Source organism: Cavia porcellus, unplaced genomic scaffold, assembly GCF_034190915.1.
Source record: "Cavia porcellus strain 051 isolate PalLab524CR breed Dunkin Hartley unplaced genomic scaffold, mCavPor4.1 scaffold_1, whole genome shotgun sequence".
In the NCBI taxonomy this organism is placed as follows: Eukaryota; Metazoa; Chordata; class Mammalia; order Rodentia; family Caviidae; genus Cavia; species Cavia porcellus.
The window spans coordinates 71942879-71965618 of NW_026947484.1; the positions used below are offsets into that span (position 1 = coordinate 71942879).

Genomic DNA, 22740 nt, shown 5'->3' on the forward strand with positions numbered 1-22740 from the left:
CTCATTTTAGCACTACCACTGCATGGTATCCATCTGGCGACTACAATGGAGTAATACAGTATTAGATAAAAGTCAGAACTTGGTATGTTTTAGTATTAATGTTTAGCTTTATTTAGTGCTAGTTTTTGGGTAATTCTGAATAGGAGGCTTGTTTATGAAACAAGGAAGTTAATACAAAGTGAAAAATGAATTTCCTAAGTATTCAAAAAGATTTCTCAGTAAGTACATTTGCACGTTCTTCTTTTGTTCTTTTCCTAAACCACAAATAATAACATTTGTTTCAAATCTTTGGACCCTGAGCTTACCTTTTCAGTAATCTGTGTTTCTGCTTAATAATATTATCACACTTCTAAGCCTTATTCAAGTGCACACACATGTATTCTTTTCTTTTTTGCAGAGTATATGAGGACTCAGAATTAAGTATAAGGAAGAATCCAACCCCACCACAGTTGATGGAGACACTTACATTGAAGTCGTACAACACACCAAAGTTGGCTGCAGATGCTTCTTCTGCTCTTGGAACTGTTTTCCTAGGTAAACTGCCATATGGCAAACCCCAGAGGTACTATATGGAGGAGAGAGAGAGAGAGAGAGAGAGAGAGAGAGAGAGAGAGAGAGAAAGAGAGAGAGAGAAAGAGAGAGAGAGAAGTTAACAATTACAAACAAAATCTCAGCCACACATGTGGTCACAAATGATTTTGATTAAAAGCCCTTCTGAAATCATTTCATGACAACTCTGTGGCTCTCCATGTGGGGTCCCATTCTCTGAGAATCTACTAAATCCAGAATTAAAAACAAAGGGACTGCTAAGGACCCTGCATCCAGAGCTCAGTTCACCAATGGAGTGGGGTGGGGGCCACCACAGTCACCGGGGGTCCAATGGAAACACCGCTCACCCACCATCTCCACAGCGGCCTGACTTAGAGGAGGTCTGGAAAGTAGAGAGATAGCCTATAGGGACACTAGAGTGCACAACAAACTGTCCGGGCCACACTGTCACCTGAAATAGCATAGAGGGATGCGGGCAGTGGGAGAGTTCTTCCCGGACATGCAGCATGAGAAGCCTTGTGACAATCAATCATGACCTTTGAGGATGCTACAGTAGGGAACAGTTGCACCCCGATGGTGGAGTCTGCACCATCCCTAAGACAGGGTTGTGCTCTGAATTTGTGAGATAATGAGAGTAATGCCAGAGGGCAATAGGCAAGCAACAGGACAAGAATAGGGTCATAGGAAGAGGTCTTGGTGGCAACCGGGAAAAGCACCCTTCGGCCACGGCTTGCAATGTACAAGCTGCTTCTTTCCTGAAACGAAATCCTACCTTCTCTGGGTCTGTGGGCAGAAGCCAAATTCAGTTTGAACCCTGGGTGTGCAGCTTGACTGGGCAAGGGCTGGCAAGGAGCCCCTCCTCCTTCCCTCTGCAATCTCATACTGCAGCCTTCCCGCCCTTCTGACTTCCTGGTCTGAACGTGTAGAGTAGAGTAGAGTAGAACGTGTCTTTATACATACTGCATCACCCCAAAAGTGGGAGTCACAGAGGACACAAGAAATTATGGTCCCATTTGTCCATGGACACTGAAGTTTGTGGCAAAAGGGCACATTCCTCCAAGTATTAGCAAATTGAGGGGTTGAGATAAAGACAAACACAAAACATAGCCATGTAATCCAGAGATGCCCAGTCCTGATCTCTAGTGGGTCAGTAAAATTAGCATGGGGGGGCAGCTTCTGTTCTTAGGCAGGAAATGAGAATCTTTGGCCAGAAAACAGGGTGCCTCTCGCCATCCAAGACAAGCTTAAGAAAAGGCAAGACGCTCCCTGCTCTCAGAGGACGTCCCAGCCAACATGCATTCACCCCATCCGCCGCACAGCTGTATGATTTCACAGAGGTAGCAGCAGTTTCTCATCTCCTCCACGCACGGGCAGCGAGGCCTGGGCAAGAGAGACTGCAGCTGATAAGCCTCCGTCTTACCTGTGTTTGACACCCTGACAGAAGGCAGGACCTCTGCATTGGTTTAGCGAGATCAGCAAAAACAAGGTTGAGTTGATTTGAAAGCAATGAAATACACATATTCTGCCACCCTGCCCAAGAGTTTCCACTTGGGAGAGAAACTGTACCAGAGTTGGAGTCGGGCTGGCTTCTTCTACAAGCCAAACACTCCTACAAGCCCCCACATTAGCACAGGGGTTATCAGAATAGTTAATTAAAGTACAAAACTGGGAACAAAGATAGAGTCACCAAGCCACATACCAGTACAAGACTCAGTTTCTATGTGTTTTAAATGTGAGAACAGCCTCCCTCATGAGTTTTTTGTGAGTTTCATTATGTAAAGGAAGTGAAAGTGATTTGCACTATTACAAGCTAATATCTGCTTATCATTAGAAGGCATTCTTACTATTCTAATAGGGAGGCTAGGGACCCAAAATAGCACATACTTAAAGCTATGTAAAGTCACTCAAACACCAAATTTTGACCGCTTGCAATCCTATATTGAATAAACTGATTTTTGAAACACTTGTATCTGAAATTGTTCAAATGTTAAGTTAAACACCAACTAACTTTTGTATGGCAAGTGTTCACAAAAGTCTTTTACATTCCTGTAGATAAAGGTCCCAAACTCAAGCCAGTGCTTTGGCCTTAGCTGACTCTCTTCCCAAGCAGCTAGGGCTTTGCCCTTCTCTTCATTCCGGACTCTCTGCTTAACTTACTTTCTGACATTGGTCCTAAAAGACCCACCTCTGGCCCACAATGATAGTGTGCACCTGTAAGGGGAGGGGGCATGAGGAACTTACTCCATATCTGGAAAACTTTCTTCATTTTGTGTTTCTTTCAGAAAAGCTGGACGCTTACAGCTATTTTATGGAGCAGATTTTTAAAAGAAAATTTGGCAAAAGTGCAATCGACTATCAAAACCTGGCTCTCAGAGTAGCTGTTTTTAACAAGGGACAGAGGGATTCCCACAACCTTGGGAATCTTACAGAGACCGTGAACATTTCACGTAAAAAGTGCATATCGAACATGTTTTATATATGATTTTATACAACTTTGTGCATGCACCCTGGGAGAGAGGATTAAGTCCTTCAGCCCAGGGACACCACGTAGAAGGTTAATTTTGTCATAAATCCTAACTCTAGCAAGAAGTGAACATCAAACCAAACATTGTGTTATTAAACAACAGTCAAAAACTTTTCTGGCAGAGTGGTCACGCGAGTGATGCTTTTCAGTTTGTCCCACAAAATAGATGTCAGAGCTCACCTCTGGCAACATGATGAGGCTGAAGGTCAGGATGAACAGAACCATGTTTACCCCGTACATCCACCTCAGGAAGAGGAAATAGGAGGCCACCGAGGAGCCAAACTGACCTGTGACAGAGAAAACACGAAACTTAAAAGTGGGACTCAAAACCAAGTAAAACAGGAGCTCCATCCTCTAGCCCTCCAAGATAAATAAGCACAGTGGGACCCACTGGTCCTGTCTGCAAGCCTGAGCCTTGGTTGTCCAGGAAGAGAATGCACTGGTCATGGTGAAGGCGTCCTTGCAGTCTGAGTGGACAAAGCACATAGAATACAGCTGTGGAGACTGGTGCCCCTCGTCCTGGGCCCTGGGGAGAATGCTACCCTCTGCCCAATATCTGCAATCGCTCCCAGCAAAATAGTAACAGTAAAATAGTAATAGCAAAATAGCTCTAGTTTATGCTTTGAATTAATACAAGTAAGTGAAAAGATGTATATAAAATAATAACTAGCATGTCCAGCTTGTGAGTAGTTAAAACTACTGCAGTTTCTCCTCTGTTTTCCTCAGGGAAACTATACCCTTCTTGAAAGAGCTTGCCACCTCTGTTACAGAAGGTTCTCTTACAGGCATCCTGGATGCTTTCCCCTCAGCACTGTGTTTCTCAGAGACTGTGGAAGTTGAAGGTCTTTCCTAAGTATTTTCTACCAATTTTCTCAGAGAGCACAATTGTTTTAGCTGAAGCATATGGCTGCTCGACGAACTTATGTTTCAGTAAATGTGAAAACAAACATGATCATATTTACATATATATATATGAAGATCATATTAGACAGACATTACATGCATACATAATACATACATGGACCCATTCTAGCCAGATGTATCCTGCAGGAAAGGCATTTAGAGGAGTTACTTTGTATAAATTCATTGAGGAAAATATATTGGAGAGGAAGACAGAGCAGATATCTGAGGCAGAGAGATCAGCATGCAGAGCTGGGAAGGCAGAGCTGGCCCAACCAGAGGAAGGAGCAAGAACAAAACTGAGAGACAAGAGCTGGGGGCAATCAAGAAACAAAACTAAGGTCTAGCTGGGGTACAATCAATGAGAGAAAGTGACAGAGATGCCAACAGCACCTACAGGGCCTCCAAAGGCAAGAGGAGGGGGATTTATTTAACATGCAAGGAGAAGTTGTTGCCAGCTGTTAAATAGTGGGCTGCAGAGGGGTGGGAGTGGGTGTGGCTTTGGAAAAACACTTCAGCTTTGAGGAATGAATTGCATTCCTCAAATGCAAGAATGATCTGTCATTTCACACCTGCCCCAAACAGTGAGAGGTGTGGCGATCTGTGCAACTCTAACTGACAGAAGAAAATGACAGTATGGTATGGATGGATGGATGGATGGATAGATAGTAGATAGATAGATAGATAGATAGATAGATAGATAGATAGATGATAATAGTGAGAGAGATGATAGATAAATGACAGATAGATAGGTAGATAGATAGATAGACAGATAGATAGATGATAGAAATAATAGAGAGAGAAGATAGATGATAGACTAAAAGCATTCTTCTAAAGATGAAAATAGAAGAAGGAACAGAACTCGTAACATCTCAGGTCAAGACGTTATGGACTGAGAAGAGCTAGTTTCTTTGATGGATTTAGCATCAAGTTTCTATTGTTCCTAAATATTCCCAATCACCACTTTCAGCTCCCCAACCTCAACCACCCCTGCATGAGCATCTTTGTCTTGTTTAACTCACCAGATCCTCTACCTTTTCTCCAGCCCTCTGCTGTGAAATGGTCCTGGTGGGGATGTAGTGCTCCAAGAGGCGGGTTTGTGCTGGAAAACGCCAGCTTCTAACCACCATCTAGAGTCCAACCTCACAGGAGACCAATACTTCTATTTCTAGACTGCAGTCCAGGTAACATTTTACTTTTTCCCATAATAGTATGTCAGGATTTTTTAAAAAACTTACAAAGAAGTCAATCTGGAGGTGGACATTTAGAAGAAATCAATAATTTTGAGTATTTGTTTGCTTTAAGTTCAAAAGAAAAGTTGGGCTCTTTTCATATTCTAGAGATCTATCACTCTAGAAGTTCTCTAAGAACATGGACTTTTGAAAAATACCTTGTGGCCAGGTGCTGTAACCACTCACTGCCTACTGAACACAGCGGGCTTCCAACGTGCTCACCATCAGTCACACATTTACCAAGGAGAACCTGGATCTCAAAGCACACATAAAACCCCAGGACAGACACTCCCAAGCACCAGGATGCCTTCCTTCCTTCTTGCTGTCTTTCCTTGTTCTGTTCCTCCCTCTCTCCTCTTCCTTCCTTTCTTCCCTCCCTCCTTCCCTTCTTCTTTCCTTCCCCTCTCCTTCTTCATTCCTTCCTTCCTCCTTTCCTTCCTTTCTCTCCCTTCCCCTTCCTTTCTTCCTGCAATTTTGATCCTCTAAATGTCACCATGGCCCACAGTCTGTCACCTCTCAGACATAACCCCCCAGCAAATGAATTTCTTGAATATAAACTTTAAATGCAAAAGAGAGAAGTGAACAAAGATGTTTTCTCCAACACACTCATTCATTATGAATAAAATGCATGTGTAGAGACCCAAGACTGCAACTGCAAACTCCAGTTTGGCAACTGGAAAGGGCTCCATGAGATTCTTTCTGAAGGTGGATTTTTTAAAGAAGTACAAGTATAAAGAAAATGAATTTCAGTGAAACAAATTTCATTAAAACTAGGAAATTCTGCCACAGACCCAGACAGACAGAGGTCAAAAAGACTGCGGAACCCAGAAGACAATGTTCCCTCTGCAGTTAATAGGAACAGTAGAGGCAAAGCACAGTAACGTAACCAAGACGTCAAAGTGATGAAAGCGAAGATTGATGTTAATGCCCTGTAGGACCTTTCCCCATATAAGCACAAAAATGAAAAGGAAACCTGCCCCATTTATCCTGGAGTTTTTATCCAGCTGAAAGTCATTGATAAAAGCTGATGCTCATAAAAAACAAAAACCTTGTATGATGTAACTAAGAAAGAAATAAAAATAATAGTTACACTTAGTCTCTCAAGTAAAATCAATTTGTTCTTGAAAAAGAACAAAAACAAATAGCAATATTAATAATAATAGATAACTTATCTTCCTGGTTAATTATGTAGACTAAGAACCCACCAGCATCCATGCATTTTGCTACCACTAAAATAATCTGGGGTTAGTGTCATTGTTTTGATCAGAAAACAAAAATTTAGGAGTTGGCTGAACCAAGAGTTGATTAATAGTAACAAGTAATATTTATTTATTTCAGACATCTCTTTTTTTGTTTTGTTTTGTTTTTTGTTGGTTTTGTTTTGTTTTACTTTGGTACCGAGGGTCAAACTCACGACCTCGCGCCTTCCAGGCAGGCGCTGATGTCACTGAGCTAAATCCCCAGACTTCAGACATCTCTTTGATCTCTGAGTTTTAATTAATCATCATCAAGATCTCATGAGATGAGAACAATCACATCCCCATTTTATAGATACTTGGGCCTGTAAGTTACATCAACAAGTGGAGGTAGAATCTTAAATCAGCACTCATTAACTACGGGTGTGTTCAACTCTGAACCCAAAGCTCCCTTACCACAGAGATCTGGCCCCTCAAGACAGACTACACTTAAATTACTCAATACTCAGTGTATAATAAGTGTGGGATGAATGTGTATGTCTAAAAGAATAAGTTGCATCCGTTAACCAAAGCTATTCAGATTCACAATTTGGATCATACTCACAATAACCAGTTTATTTATTTCAAGTGATAAGTTATGCTTTCATAGTAAAGTACTGATATACCAGAAGAGTCTTCCATGCATAGGAAAGTGAAAATTAAGCTTAGGCATATGCTTGATCTTGAATTTTCTCATGCTCCTTTCCAATTAAAGCTAAAGTTTTACTTCTCCCTCTGCTTATTTATTATTAAACCAAAGTACTTTGTACTCTGTCATCATGTATAATTTCTTCATGAACAGATGGGAAATAAATGAACAGATAAATATAAGTAGCTGTAAATGGAAAAAAGATAAGTTAAATGGCCTGCTATGTGAGTACAACAATAACAAGCATTGTGTTAGACCAGGATATGAAACAGTGGTTTTTCCAGCAAGTCTAGTGGGGTGAACTGCACGTGACAGTTTGATTCGTGTTTCCTGCAGTCCTAGATACAGCACAGAAACATCCGGGATAAACTCTGTGTACTGGGTTCCCTACCTGAAGCCAATTCTAACAAATCTATCATACCACATTTTTGGTGTTATAATCTACTATTAGGAAAAAAAAAGATTTTGATTCTGAGAAAGATTTATCATCTCCAGTTTGAAAGATATTCAATCATGTAACCTATGGTTTTAATACCAATGTTGACATCCAAGGGAGGAAAGGTTATATTTTCAAGCAGGTTCTTCAGCAAAATGCACAGTATGGTGTGATTGATAAGAAGAACTCATCAGGGGGACTGGGGCCCGGGGCATGGACTCCTTTACAAGACTGGAAAGTAAAACCCCAAGGCTTTCTCATGCACAGCAGCACATCACAGCTTCCGCTGTGGCAGGAACTACCAAGTGAATTTCTAAAGTGAAAATATGTGGCAAGTCTTCAAGTGAATACTTGCTCTGTGGTGGTGGTGCTCAAGGTCTTACCGTAATCAGAATGATAGCAGCATGGAATTGGATTCCATCTCACACACCTTCCTTGATTCTACCAGCTATTAATCAGGGCTTTGGGCAAACTTAGGGAAGCCTTGGGGCTCATTAAAAATCATACTTCAAAAACATTCAGGATTTATTTAGAAAATCATCAGAAACTGAAAGAAAGTGGATTAGAAAGATGAATGGGAGTAGAGAAAAACTGCCCCTTTTTAACATGCCACTTAACCTTAATCATGATCGCTGTCATTATCTCTTTGTATTTTAGGATCTTACTCACCCAACCCTGCAAATATCCGCACATTTGAGTATAAATTCAGTGAGGGGAGTTTTTGTTTGTCTTTCTTAGCAGCAATAGTATTCAAAAACTTACCTAAATTGCAGGCTTTCAGTGAACATTTGATCAATTAATTAATCAATAATGTCAAGTTGATTCCAAAGATTAAATTAGATACGTGTTTGATGGCTCAGACACTCAAAAGAAATCTAACTATATTTCTAAAACTTTTGGATGATTAATTGATCATTTCTTTTTTTAAAAAAGAAGCATTTTACTACTGTGTGGTTAAACATATTTCATAAATAGGCTATATATTCTATAAATAGGTCATACATTTAATAAACTTTATTCAGAAAGGTATGAAAAGGTAAACAGAACTCTCACGGTATAATCTATTTTCCATTTGAATTTTTCAATAACATTATTCAAAAGTATAAGGAATTTTACATGTTTAACCATACATCTAAGACAGGTTTTAAATTATACATCATGGACTGTTGGGTTAGAAACAATTTTAGGTACCCTTAGACTCTAATCAAACTCTCAGATTCCTTGTGAGACTGTAAATGTAGAAATAGAGACTAGAGATGAAAAATGTTGCCCAAAGAGGAAAGCATTATGAATATTGTACAAAATGAAGGCATACTATGAATGTTAAAATAGTAAATTTTTAACTATTGCTTATTCTTTTTTGCAAGTCTGAAAGTGAGATTTTAAGACTTCTGTATTCCATTTAAATAGTATTCATTTTGGTTACTATCTAACATTCAAGAGAGCATTTTCAATGTCATGCTCACAGCCAAAATCAAATCACTGCTTTGCAAATGATGTAATTCAGTGTCATTGTATGCAGTACTGATATCCCTGTCTAAAAGAGAACACCAGAGCAGAATAGGGATGCTTTGCTCCAAGGAAGGACAAAGGAGTGCAGGCCCTGCTGCGGTCCTTAGTGATGGCTGGCAAACTGTTATAGTTTGGTTCTAGAATGTTCCTCCAAAGGCTTGTGCTTGGAGGACAGACCATGGCTGTGTTGGGAGGTGGTAAAATGTTCAAAAGTGTGGCCTATGGAGAGGAACACTGCTGGTGTTCTCTCCCCCCCCACCCCCCCCGCTTTTGGACTAATGTGAGGTGAATGACTTCTCCTGTCATGCTTCCATCATGGTAAAATAAACCATGATAGGCCCAAAGTACCAGTGCCAAGTGACCATGTACTGAAAACTTTAGAACTATGAGCCAAGAGCAACCTTTTCTTCTTTTGCGTTAATTATCTTGGGTGTTTAATCATAGTAACTGAAATCTGACTGGCACAAATCTTAACAGCAGTCAAAAGAAGAGTAAACAACACTCTTTGGCTGGTTGACTGGCTGGTTTTACTTGTTTTTAAATCTTCCCAAGAGTCCAGAAATAGAAAAACATATCTTATAAAAGTTTGGCTCAGACTACTTTCCCCTTCTAATGAGACATGATAAACACTTACTTTCAATTGCCTTGATTTTATTTTCCCATGGAACACAAGCAGCTTTGAAGTTCTCAAAATCACGGAGGAATTTTGCCCATTTCTAAAAACGAAATCAAGTATGATAATAAGGCTCAGTCTCTTGGACTGCCCTGATATTTACCACCCTCACAAAAAATAAAAATAAAATCACAGTATAATTCACTTAGAAGTATCTCTCTAGTCCCAAATGCTACTCTTTTATAAAAATACAAAACAGTAGATTTCATTTGCTCCTCTATTGTCCAACAATCCCAGAACAGTTTAATTCAAAAAAATATTTATCGTTCCCACCCTAATTTAGAGGAAGTATGCTGACCGCTCAGAAAGATCGGTTTATGCAACCAAACAAGAGAGTAGACCCTGAGTTAACACACAGTAAGAGATACAATGTGTGCTAAATTACTGTGTGTTGCATGAAATAATCAATTAAATATAAGTATAAATATAAATATAAACCTCTCTTGAAAGTTATCTGGTTTAGAGTAGACTGTACCTAAACAGGTAATTCAATAAAGTACAGTAGATTCTATGATACAGAACACTCTATTCTGATAGAGACAGAGCACTCAGTTAAATAGAACAGCATGGCATCATTAAAAAGGAAGAAAAATACTAAATTAGTTTTTAAAAAAGTTTTCCTTCCATTTTACTGCACGGAGCTGGGTTAGTTGTGGTCTCAGAGACAAGAATGAAGGTGGCGCAGGTAACTGTGTGTGTGTGTGTGTGTGTGTGTGTGTGTGTGTGTGTGTGTGTGTGTGCATTACACTGGGGTAGTGTAAAAGCTGAACAAACACACCACGCCTGAATAGCAGGGTAAGTCCAAAGCTCAAAAAAATTACCTCAAACTACAACTGAAGCAAATGTCCATCTACTGTAGTATAAATAAGGGCATAATCTGTGGCACCTTCAGCCAACAGAGCACAACGTATCAGTAAGATGTACAGTGACTCTTAAGGGAACGCCAATGTATCTCATGCTAATCGTGCAACAAAGAGATAGAAACAAACCATAAATACAATGTGTTCTATCTATGTAAATGGTAAAAAGCAAATAGAATTAGTTTATTTGTATGTGTATGAAAATTAAAATCTATGAACTCTATTCACAAAGTGTTATCTTCATGGAAAATATTTATGTTTGGTGTAATGTCCATAAAGAAAGGATTATAATATTTATGTTCCTATTTTACTGTAAAATTAGGTATCAATTTATAGAAGGATTCAGTTCAGGACTTGGCACATACTAAGTATATATAAATGTTATTTTCTTTTTTATTTTTCCCCCAAGTCTGCATTTGTATCAGTATACCATTCATTTTCTCTTATTTTCTATCCAATGCATAGTTGATGTTCCTGAGAAAAGTTCTATATCCCTGCAACTTTTGGACACTTGAAGAAAGAAAATTTAACCACAATGCTTTAACTTCCAGAGGATGAAAACAAAAATAAAAAGGGTCAACACAATCTTTTCCACTTGGAAGTAATAAAATCATGCAAGTAAGTGTCTTGCTATAAATTGGTCTTTGTCCATCTATTTTTTATTTTCATTTCACTATGGATGATTTTTAATCCTGCCCTCCAGACTCACTGTACATGCACTGTAGTTATACTTTTTGCATAAAACCTGTGAGCCCAGTTTTCCAACATCCTAGAAGTGACATAATGTTCTCCCTCATGGAGGTCAGTATGGGATAAACAGACCGACTTATCAAAATACTTACCTTGGCCATCATCATCTTAAATGCAAACCATCGTTTTCCTTTTCCTTTCCCAAGAGCTCCTTCATTTTCACTCACAAACTTTTTTGCTTCCCTGAAAAAATAAAAGCAAATCAGAGATGGGTGGAAATGGGTTGAGATAAATAGAACATATAAGTAGGGAACATGTGGTATTAATAGGTCTCCATTCTTACTTCTAAATTCTTTACCATCACCATAATATTCCCTTGCACTTTATAACCTCGAGAATGCATATTAAATTTTTTAAATTCTGGCCAACAAGAGCAAGATATCTCAGTCTCACTAATCATCTGGGGTCACCAAAAAGCAAGGAATTTATGCTAAATGTCAAGTACAAAATCCTATTTCCCATTTCTACCACATACAGTCTTGACGCTAAAGTTAGCGTTAAATTCTAGCAGTCAGAATGTTTATTTTAAAGTATTTTCTTTCCTTCTTTTTAAAGAATGCCTTGAACGAGAGAGAGAGAGAAAGAGAGAGAAGTTTAGGACAAACTGCCATAGAACATGCTGAACAACCCTATACTTTAATCCCATAAAAGCACTTATGGCTTAAAAGAGAAAGATTATGCTGTAAAACAAATGGGACTAAGGGAAGAGAAGGAAAAAAGTATTTTTGACTTCACAATCAAAACATCCCTTAAACTCTTAATATTATTGTCAAATATTGAAACATTTATAAAAGTCACATTAGTGTCTGTGTTTTTTAAAAAAATTAATTCATCAAAATGGACAATGTGAACATGTTAAGGATATTACAATTTCCATAAACTTGCTTGATCCCTGTTAGACTGAAATCTAGTCTTAAATGTGATGATCTATGCAAGTGGGACCTCAAGGAGATACTGTCAAGGCACTGCTTAAGGACAGTTACACATTCTGACAGGGACATATTCTGAAGCAGTATACACCAAGGAATATATCATCAGTCAATTTCATCATTGTGCAAACATTCCAGAGTACACTTACCAAACTAAGATGGTGATATCACTAAGCAAATATAATCTTATCAATCCCTGATTGAATATGCAATCTGTCGTTGACTAAAATGTCATTATGCAAGGCATAGCCGTAATTAGGTCACAAGGATGGAGTTCTCATGAATGGAACTGATGCCCGTTCTGGAAGTAACCAGAGAGCTTGCCAGCCCCTTTCCACCATGTGAAGATACAAGAACCAATTGCCTACAACCTTGAAAGGGTCCTCACTAGATCCCAACTATACTGGCACCATGAGCTTGGACTTCTATCCTTCAGGACTGTGGGGAGTTCTGTTGCATAAGTCATTCAGTACATGGTAGTTTGCTCTGTTGCCCTAAGACAGCCACTTGTGTTGATGCTTGTTTGAAATATTAAAAGAACATTAAAAAGAGAATATGTACCTTTCATTTCCATTCAGGGGCTGCACAGCATAGATTCTATGTGATGAAGAGGTAGCTCTATTATAATAAGAAAGTGAATCCAAATCTGATTTTAGTGCTACTAGTCTAACAGTGTCATTTGATGACCCAGCAATGCATGCCTTTACAGACAAGACCATGAGACGTGACCATAAATAAACTTGTTAGAACATAAAGTACCCTGAAAGATGAAGAATTAATGAAATATTTTTGTTTAAGAGGTCACTTAGTATCCTTGCTAAACTCAGGATTTTATACTATATGTTGATCAAACACCAACAGACACCTGCTGACTTACCTGGTCCCAGGGAACTGTACCCTTGCATCCACCTGTATTCTGGTACAAAATCACAAGACAGCAGCATGTTCTTTGGTCATCAAACGGAATCTTAAAGCAGTTTGTGACTGGCAGGGATAATACCTCATCCTTTTCTATCCGCACAGCACTGATCAATGCCTTGACAATTAGAGGTGCTTCAACAAGGTAAACCTTTTGGAAGTAGAGCTGACAGCATAACTAGGGCTGGATATAAATGGGGAAGAATCTGATAACTGTATTACCATCAATTAACATTTGAGAATAAAATCATTTACAGGCTTTTAGATTTTACCCTTTGTTTTTATTCCCCAAAGCTCAAATGGCAGCCTTCTAAAAATGGAGAAGTCACTAGACTGGCTTCGTGTCAAATGCCTTGACCTTTGACACGACCTCGAAATGCTGGGAAGATTAATTGAGGAGAAATTTTTAAAACATTCTACATACTCCAAAATGCTCAAAAAAGCATGTCAAAAATTATAAACTAAGGGCCAGTGGTATAGCGCCTGCTTGGCAAGCACAAGGTTCTGAGTTTGATTCCCAGTACCAAAAAAAATTTAACTGAGTTCCCATAACTGACTTCTAAATACATACATTTTTGCATTTAAGCATAAACTATTTATTTGAGAGATGACAAGATCAGAGAAAGGAAGCACAGAGGAGATACTTCAAAAAAATATGGAACTGAAGCCTCTAAATGCAGATCAGTTAAGCCTGGTACTTATGCCACTGAGCTAATGTCAGAAATGAATTTCTTCTTTCTTCACTGCACTCCCCCTCTCCTTTCTCCAAGGGACCCCACCACCACCTATAAGCTTTATACCAAAAGGGTCCCTAAATGGCAGTTCTAGCTTCTCTATATTGCTCACTAACTGCTCCGGGGGGCACAGGGCAATGGTTGTTACCCTCGCCAGAAATCTTGGGGTTGCCTTTCAAGCAGTCAGACATCATAAGGTAGGCTGAGCTCTGTTTAGCATAAAGGCCATCTTAGTCCTCCAAATCTGATGCTTTCAAGATGTAAGAAAGCACTCTTGCAGTTTGCAGGCTCAGAAGGGACAAGGATTGGCCACATCAGCAATGCCAACAACCTTAACACTCTCTCAGAACTGACTTTTGCAGTGAGCTGACATGATTTCATCCATTCTTACCTTCCCTAAGGAAAAATATCTCAATCAGAAGACATTTTGCACTGTGTGATTAGCAACACAAAACTACAAGTTTATAATCCGGTGATAAATATTGATCAGTATACATCACACTAAAATGCTCATGACAGGTAAAAGAATGCGAGGAAATAGTCTTCAGAAAACTAAAAAGCAGACATACAAAAAATACTATATTTTTTCTGTAATGAATCCGTGTTGCTCCCCACTTGCATTTATATGAGTATTGCTGTGTGCCTAAATAAAATAGGACTTTTGTGAACAAACGTTAACTACTGGCCCTAACCCACCATAATGTCTGACTGAAAAGTTTGCATCATCCCCTCGAAATGCATTCAACAAAAGCTGCCTGCCAAGGCTGTGATCAAGTCTCCAAGGCCCGGAGCCCAAAGGAGCCCTCGCAGCTGTAACCCCAGAACTGGGAATAAATAATTGAGTGAGGTCTATTTAATGACGATAATACCTGGCCTCATCATTCATTTACCAACCCCTGTGTTAGTAATTAGAATAATAAGGTTTCATGGGCTTTCAAGAATGCTTTCACAGTTAGTTGCAGGCAAACACTTTGGCCTAACTTACAAAATAGATAATTTACCTGTAACATGTGATCCTACCCTGACTACAGAAGAGTAGGACATGCTGTGCTGCCTTTGACTCGTTCTCCTCCCCGGATATCATCCCCGTTTTGGGGTTAGGTTAAGTCGACTTTTCTTTCCTCTTGTTTTCTGTTTGATAGAGCAATGTAATGCTCAGATAAATGAAAGACATTTTCAAACTGATGTTCAAGGCAACCGTAATCAAAATTTGTGTTCATTAACATTGCCCAGTAGAGGACTCAGAAGAATGGAAGTTCTTATTCTAAGAAGCATTTCCATTTACAAAATAACTGTCCAATAGTCCAGAGAACTTTGACTTCCTGGAATACTGCAGTCTATATGACAAAAGAGTTACAGAGATAAGAAGCTACTGTAACAAACAGAGATTAAAATAATGCCCATAGGCCTACTAGAGAGTATAATCCCATAACTAGACTTGAATAATTACTCAGAATCATCCTAATACTGGAAGGACAAATGTTATTTTAAAGGAGATGCTGGGCTAGGGACTTAGCTCAGTGGCATAAGCACCAGCCTGGCAAGTGCAAGGTTGTGAGTTCAATCCCCAGTACCAAAGAAATAAAATAAAATAAAAAAATAAAGGAGATGCTGATGATGACAGGTATGCTTGTTAAAATCTCAGTTAAGTCATCTATAAAAAGGAGATGTAAATATAGGTACTATACAGATGTGTAATATGTTTTTTAAGAAATAGAACATGTATTTAGCTTAATCTGTAAAAAAAAAAAAAAAATAGCAAAAGCACTACAAATAGTATCTATTATTAGCAGCAAATGTACTAGTAAGGCTGACTTTTGTTCTAATTGCCTAGTACTTAACACAGCACATGACACAGAAGTGAATTTCAATAATTCTCATTGACAGAATTAACATCCACACGATTGAGTGGTAACTGAGTCACGGATCTTGTGTGCCTGCACACTGGAATCCCTCTGTGATCTCTCAAAGATTTCAAAGCCTGTATCTTCCTACCTTCAAAGTGCTTAATTTACTATCTCTAGGAAGGAGAAATAGATGTCACTATTTTTTTTTTTTTTTTTTACTTTTTCAAAATTTCCAGTGTGCAAAAAGTCAGAGTCAAAATTTGGAACTAAACAAAAAAAAAATTTTTTTTTAATCCTGGAACTACTAAATTTAAAAGATCTTTAGATTGGTCAAGCAATCATTGGAGCATTAGGCTAAAATTTACTAGATGGTGTGCGACTGTTTTGATGTCCCCTTGGATTGGCAGCACTTTATGTATTCTGGTGTTTCATACTTGCCTTTGGTGAAAATAACTGCCAGACTGACCATTTGAAAACTTGAGACAACCTGAGAAGAAACTAAAGATCTGCATGTACATTTACATAACCTCCCAGCTTGCACAGCTGGCTTACTTCGGTAAACTTTCTTTTCAATACTCCCGTTTCACAGGCCATAAACATATAGGTATATATATATTAAACATCTAAATTTTTTACCAACCACAAAAATTTAAAGACTTCTGTATATCAAGACTTCTTCAGGCAATTTTTTCAGTAGCTCTGTTGACATGTATGGGCTTCTGTGTTAAAGGCAAATGCTAGCATTGGAGACTAATGAAAGCAAAGCTTGGGCAGGCCAAACTTGTAAGAAATTCAAACTCAACACCCCCATAAATTCTCCAGGCCCAGGATGACTTCTTTGTTCGTTATGGCTCTAGAACACTGCTAATTTTCATCACTGGCCTAAATGTCAAATAAAAGTCCCAGACACATTTTAGTCCTACCCAAAAAGACAATCAAGCATTTCAGGGTAATTTTAGATGAATTGATAGAACCACCAAAGAGTTAGACTTCAGGGATTTAATATGCCTTTTTTAAAAAAAGCAAAATAAAATGTATTAGATCCTCTGCATGCTGATTAAGTCTTTTCCTAACTCTGCTCTGTACCTGATTAAGATTCAATTTACATGTTCTTTAAAGATCCTTTTTTATTTTTAGTATCAAGGGAGAGATGACTGTACATATTTCCTTTGCAGCTAAAAGCTTGTGATGAGTTTTAGATTTTGGGAAAGCACAGACCTCTATATAAGGACACCAAAAATGAAAAGATTACACTATTATCAGCTGAGGCAAATGAAGCTTAGCAGAATATCACAACCCAAAATATGTTGCTTAAATAGTGTATGGCATATGATGCTAGAAACGTACAAAAATAGGATATAAATATTATTATGAGCTGAAGACAATTAAGAGGAAACACATACAAGGTAAGTTTCCTGTTCTCCCTTATTTGTCTAAAAGTAGAATATAAGGAAGAGAGAACACAGAGGAATCTGCATATCCAACAGTACAAACTAATGCTCATCTTTCAGTGTTGCCAATGCATCTGGTTGCCTACAATTTGTCACCCAAATTTGTTTTCCTTTATTTTGTTGCTTCTCCAAAAATGGACTGTTTCTTAGTAAAAATGCCACTTAAGCCCAAATTCTAAGTGCTCCTGTGAGTTATTCCTCACTGAATGTTTCCACCTACAGGCACGATGGCAGTAAACTACTGTCTTTCCCTTGTCAATCTGGTTTTTGTTAGTCTAATTTACAAAGCTGTGGCCAATAAACCTAAGGTGAGGAGGAGGCGATTAGCATTTTTTCCACCCCTACACATTGCACAACCAAATTACAGTACTGCACTCTCTCAGTCTGAAGAGTCTGATAATGGAAATTCTTATGAATCTTGATGAATATTATTATTAAGTTATAAGGCAAGAATTTTTTGTTTTATATATTATTGTGTGGTTATTTTAATAACCCATTTGAACCTTCAATTAACAACACTAATCCTTGAAGACACAGGTAGCATGTGGCTATATAGGAAGAGGCTGTGTTCCCAAGGCATACAGGAATTCCCACCGTACTACACATGGCCGCCCTGGTGTTAGAGCAGAAATGATACCTCAGGGGCATGTACCTGAAGGCCACAAATGAAACTTAAAAGTAGAAGCCCACCACCAAGAAGGCAAGTTCAATCTAAGACCTTCCCTTAGCTCTCATCGTCAAAGTGGTGGTGATTCCCTCCTTCCCCTTAACAATGAGAAAATTATTCTTAAAAGTAGGTAAACACAGACCTGATCATAGAAAGTGCTTTATATATAAGGAAGACCTATCACAAGTTCAAACTAACACACAATTTATTTCTATCATTCTTTTCCTCTCCTTTTCTAAAATATTTAGTATGTCGTATGTTCTTGGCAATATGTGAAGTATTTGAAAGGAACAGACATGCAGACCTCTTTCTGTGACTTAACCTCTTCTAAGAAAAATGAAATATAGGCCCAGCGAATAGTTATGTAACAGTGCAAGATAGCATTGAGAAAAAGATAGAGGACTCAGGGGCTGGGGAGTTGTGGAAGACATTATAAAAACCGTAAATGTGAGAACTAAACTGTTAGAAACAGCCTGATAGAATGTAGGTAGGCAGAAAGAGGCATTCCAGGCATTGGCTTGTAGAAATTTCTCTAACAAAGGAAATATTTTCACCATGATTCACACATACATCTGCATGCTTAAATATGTTAACATTCCAGGCCAGGACTCCTCATGGGGTGTTTGAAGTGGCCTGGGAGACAGAATATGCTAACTCTGCATGGCCCACAGGCATTCACATTCCAATGAATTCTGAATATTGTGAAAGAGAAGAATTCAGAGGAAACTGCCCCTAGAGTGAAAAGAGCCACTCTACTTTGAAAGTGTGGTAAAACACCACTTCACAGAATCTGTGTGTTCGCATGTATACCGCTTAAATATTACTTAGCGTTATATTTTTTCAAAATGTGTAGCAATATTTAGGAGTGCTACATCTTAAAAAATCCTTGAATGTGAGCATATATCAGATTCATTTTTTTCAATGATTAATAGTCTTCTACTGTCTGGAACTGTGTGTTCTTCTTTTGATCAATGCGTGGGCAAAAAATTTAAAATAGTTTAAAATCATGGCCATCGAATGAACTCTGCAGATGATAAGGTCTCTGGTAAATTTGATTGGTTGCCATCTGACAAGCTTAGGTCTGGAGGAAAGTAATAATCCTGTGGGAAACAAAATAATCCTGTGTAAAATCATCAGCATAATACACTGCTCCTGTGAGAGTTCACGTCTCTAATGAATTGACTTGGAATATTAACATTTCACATATTCTGCCTGGCCATCCTTCTGACTTATTTTGAAATTTATGTCCACAGATAGGTCAAGAAATATAGTATGTTTCACAAAATATCTAAGGCTTTTATTTCTCTGTGTGCCTCGAATCTGTTCATTTTTATCTGGTAATGTTTTAAAACAGTTTAGCCACCCTGAAAACCTATAATAATAGCTTTTTCATGAAAATCTAGAAAGAAAGAAAGAAAGAAAGAAAGAAAGAAAGAAAGAAAGAAAGAAAGAAAGAAAGAAAGAGAAAGTTCAATACCCAATTGCACCCTTCCAAAGAAATCATTGAGTTAAAAAATATTTTTCTTAACCAGCTATTAACACACATTAAACAGATAGATGAACAAACACATAAACACAGAAAAACAATTATTTTTAAGCCAAAGTGCACTCTCGGATCTATTGATCAAGTTGAACTACAATCACACTTTTACAGTTGCCACTAAGGCCTTTTGTCAAGAGTAACTTATGCAGTGAAGGCACAGTGTGGTACAACGTGAGCACAATAATCAACCCACAGGACTCTAAAGCTTTACCATTCTTGTCCCACAGCAACACACTGATACAAGCCCCAAATCAGTAAGTCCCATGGTCTTCCTCCATCACACACAGAGACATTCTCAAAGAGGCAATGGTCTTCTTATTACAAACAAAAGATTATCGTAAGTACCTTGTGTCCACCAAAGATACATTTCTCTAGTTATTATTTTGTACTTATCAGGTATACAACTGCATTATTTACTGTTAATGTTTTATGACAAATACATCCAAAAGCATTCTTAGATAATTTCAAGTGATAACTAATACATTTTCCCATTTAATCATCTTTCAAAAATAATATTTTACTTGCAGACAGTTTAATAAAAATTATCTCTTGCTAATAAATAAAATACTAGAATAAAAATGTGAGAAATTGCTAGCTTATCAAAAATTGTTTGGTGAATCAGGTGGCCTGGCAAACTGACAGCACAGATTTCAGGAGTGTTATCATATATGTTATTGATACTGTAAAAAATAGAAAATAGTGAAGTACAATTATGATTGTCTTGGGAGCTGAGTTAGACAGACTATTTATAGGCAGTCAGATAGGAATGGGCCCTCGAAGGAGCCAGTGCAGAAGTCCAGATACCTTGTAACTGTGGGTGAGACAGACATCTCTGCTGTGGGCCACATCTCAAAACAAAAAATAAAACAAATACAACCACATACTTTCCAAGGATAAACATCAGGGATTGATGTTCTAAATAGGTCTCTGTCACCCTGAGGAAGCCAGAAGTCACCATCCCCCTATAGGAAGAGCCTCTGCTCTCTATCCATGCCCACTTGCTACATGACTTACTTCCCTATTTGCCCCCAATTTAATCAATTTTACATGAGCAATTATAATTGTGATCTTATTAGTTGACCACCATAGTTCTGCCCCACCTCATGCCCAGCTTGTGAGTTCCCATGTTTTCCCCACCTTGCACCCACCTCACCTTGGAATTTCACTCTATAAAAATCTCCAGAAAAGGCGGGGTCCTCGGCATCCCAGCTGGAACCCCTTCTGTCTCTCTCAGACAGAAACTATCCTTCTTCCAATAAATTCTCTGCTCTTAACCTCTGTTGTTCCTGAAATTCGTTCTTCGAGTTTAGAGAATACGAACTCATACTGGACCTCTGGTAGGCTGGGAGTTTCTTTCCCTTACATCGTGACGACAGTGGTCCGTGTGTAGCTCAGTGGCAGAATCTGTGCTTAACATGTACAAGGTCTGGGATTCAATACCCAACTGCCTACCCCAAAAACATAACAGCAAATCTATTTAAGCTATCTTGAAAAACTTCTGAATTTTCTTATGCCTAGTATTTATTATTTATTATTGTATTGTACTATAACATAAATCCTTATTTGCTCAAAATAAGAGGATTTTTTTGCTGTGTTTTATGTTTGGTACTGAAGATCAAACCTAAGGCCTCACGCCTTCTGGGGCCAGTGCACTAACACTGATACACATCCCCAAGTCCTAGCACCACGTGGTGTCCCCAGCTCCCACCATCTGGGGGGAACTGGCAGCTCTTCAGGTTGATTTAACCAAGCCATATGCTTGAGAGTTTGATGTAGTTACAACAGCAATAAGTGCCTTCAGAACTTTCCAGACTAATTGCAGGAACAATGGAGGAGAAGAGCAGAATCTATTGACTGAGGGGAAAGAAAGCCGTGTCCATGGAGGAAAGAAGCCGTATTAATTCAGGAAACCCTGAGACACCAGCCACACTAGAGTGGAGACAAGGATGTTGCTACATAACTATGGGAAAATGGTGCTAAAAAGACTAAATTATGACACAAACAAAGGAGAAGAATCCTTGGCAGATAAAAGGATACACGTTACATATTTCGTAGCTGAATTAGTTAACAATTGAATGCCTTTTCAAAATATGCAAGTTTGTGAGGGAAAAGATCCAGTTTGTACCCTTGATACCTTTTAGTATTTCTTAGGGGAGAATTTCAAAATGTCATTTGAAAAGTATTGGTAAAATTAGCTACAACAATTTGCTAAGTCCTCACAGCAAGTGGGAAATCTCAGTGGGCTAAATCCTTGAACAAACTGGCCAGAGTCACCGCTCTCACTGGACAGAGGCTTGGAAAGTGCAGGTTACCAGCTGGAAAGCATATTCCAGGGAAGTGAGGATAAGGAGGCAGGTAACGCAGCAGAAGGACTCTGACGTGACCGGGAAGAGAGTTCTGATCTCAAAAAAACTGATTTCGCTTGAATAAAATATTTTCCTCTTTAAAATGAATGTTAGAAAAGATCAGAGGAAGAGGGAAAACTAGATGAAAGCCTAAGTCACTCTCTGCACACTCATAAAAGAAGGAGGAAAATTTAAAATATAAATGAAACACATTTGGCAGGGTGTTAAAATAGAAAAAAAAAAAAAAAAAAAAAAGAGTTCTTCATACAGCTCGAACCTTTATCACAACCCATGAAATCAGATTGTCCTTGTCATGATCAGCTCTAATTCAAGCTTTCACTGTTGATAACAGATTAAATAACAATGCTTTAGCTTCTGTTTTCAATTGTTCCAGACTAGTTAGTTCTCTGTAGTATGAATTTAACAAATCAAACAACATTCCTAAACCCAAAAAAGGGATGCTGGACCTTGTGCATCCCAGCTCACACCAGCCACTGATTTTCAAACCTTTGGGAATTAGGTGATCCCTTTCTTAAACTATTCTTATATTGCTAGTAGTTTGAAAATGCTCAGAGTGGAAGCATTTACAACATGACAAATTGATAAATGCTACAAATTAGAGCTTTTATCCAGCAGATTTTCGTTGTTAATTCAGGACTTTTAAACATCCCAGGCATGTTAAAGGTTCTCTTGTATCAGGAATGAGCTGTCCAACAACACAATCACCATTAACGCTGTCACTCACACAGGAAACATTCACTGAACGCTTACAAAGCACTGTGAGAAAATACAAAGAGCTATGTGACGCTCTCATGTCGCCAAGAAGCTCAAAACCTATTCTGAAAGGAAGATTTACATACAATTTTTAAAAATGCAACACAACAAGAGAACCAAAGAAATAATAGTCTTTTTAATCTGAATTCTATAGGAGTTGGCAGAGGAAAAGATCACAGAGAGCAGTTGAACCCAGGCCTGAGACAGTGTAC

At 38.4% G+C, this 22740-nt stretch overlaps 1 protein-coding gene across 5 annotated transcripts in view; it reads right to left on the reverse strand.

Moving 5' to 3' along the window:
- Positions 1–22740, reverse strand: part of Tmc1 (transmembrane channel like 1) — a 244315-nt gene that overhangs the window by 56117 nt on the left and 165458 nt on the right. For all 5 annotated transcript variants that reach the window (XM_023566058.2, XM_063249732.1, XM_063249731.1 and 2 more), the window contains 4 exons: positions 11413–11503; positions 9672–9753; positions 3254–3360; positions 467–565 (listed from right to left, as the gene is read on the reverse strand). In XM_023566058.2, coding sequence (XP_023421826.1) covers positions 467–565; positions 3254–3360; positions 9672–9753; positions 11413–11503 — 379 coding nt within the window. The remainder of the gene's footprint in view (positions 1–466; positions 566–3253; positions 3361–9671; positions 9754–11412; positions 11504–22740) is intronic.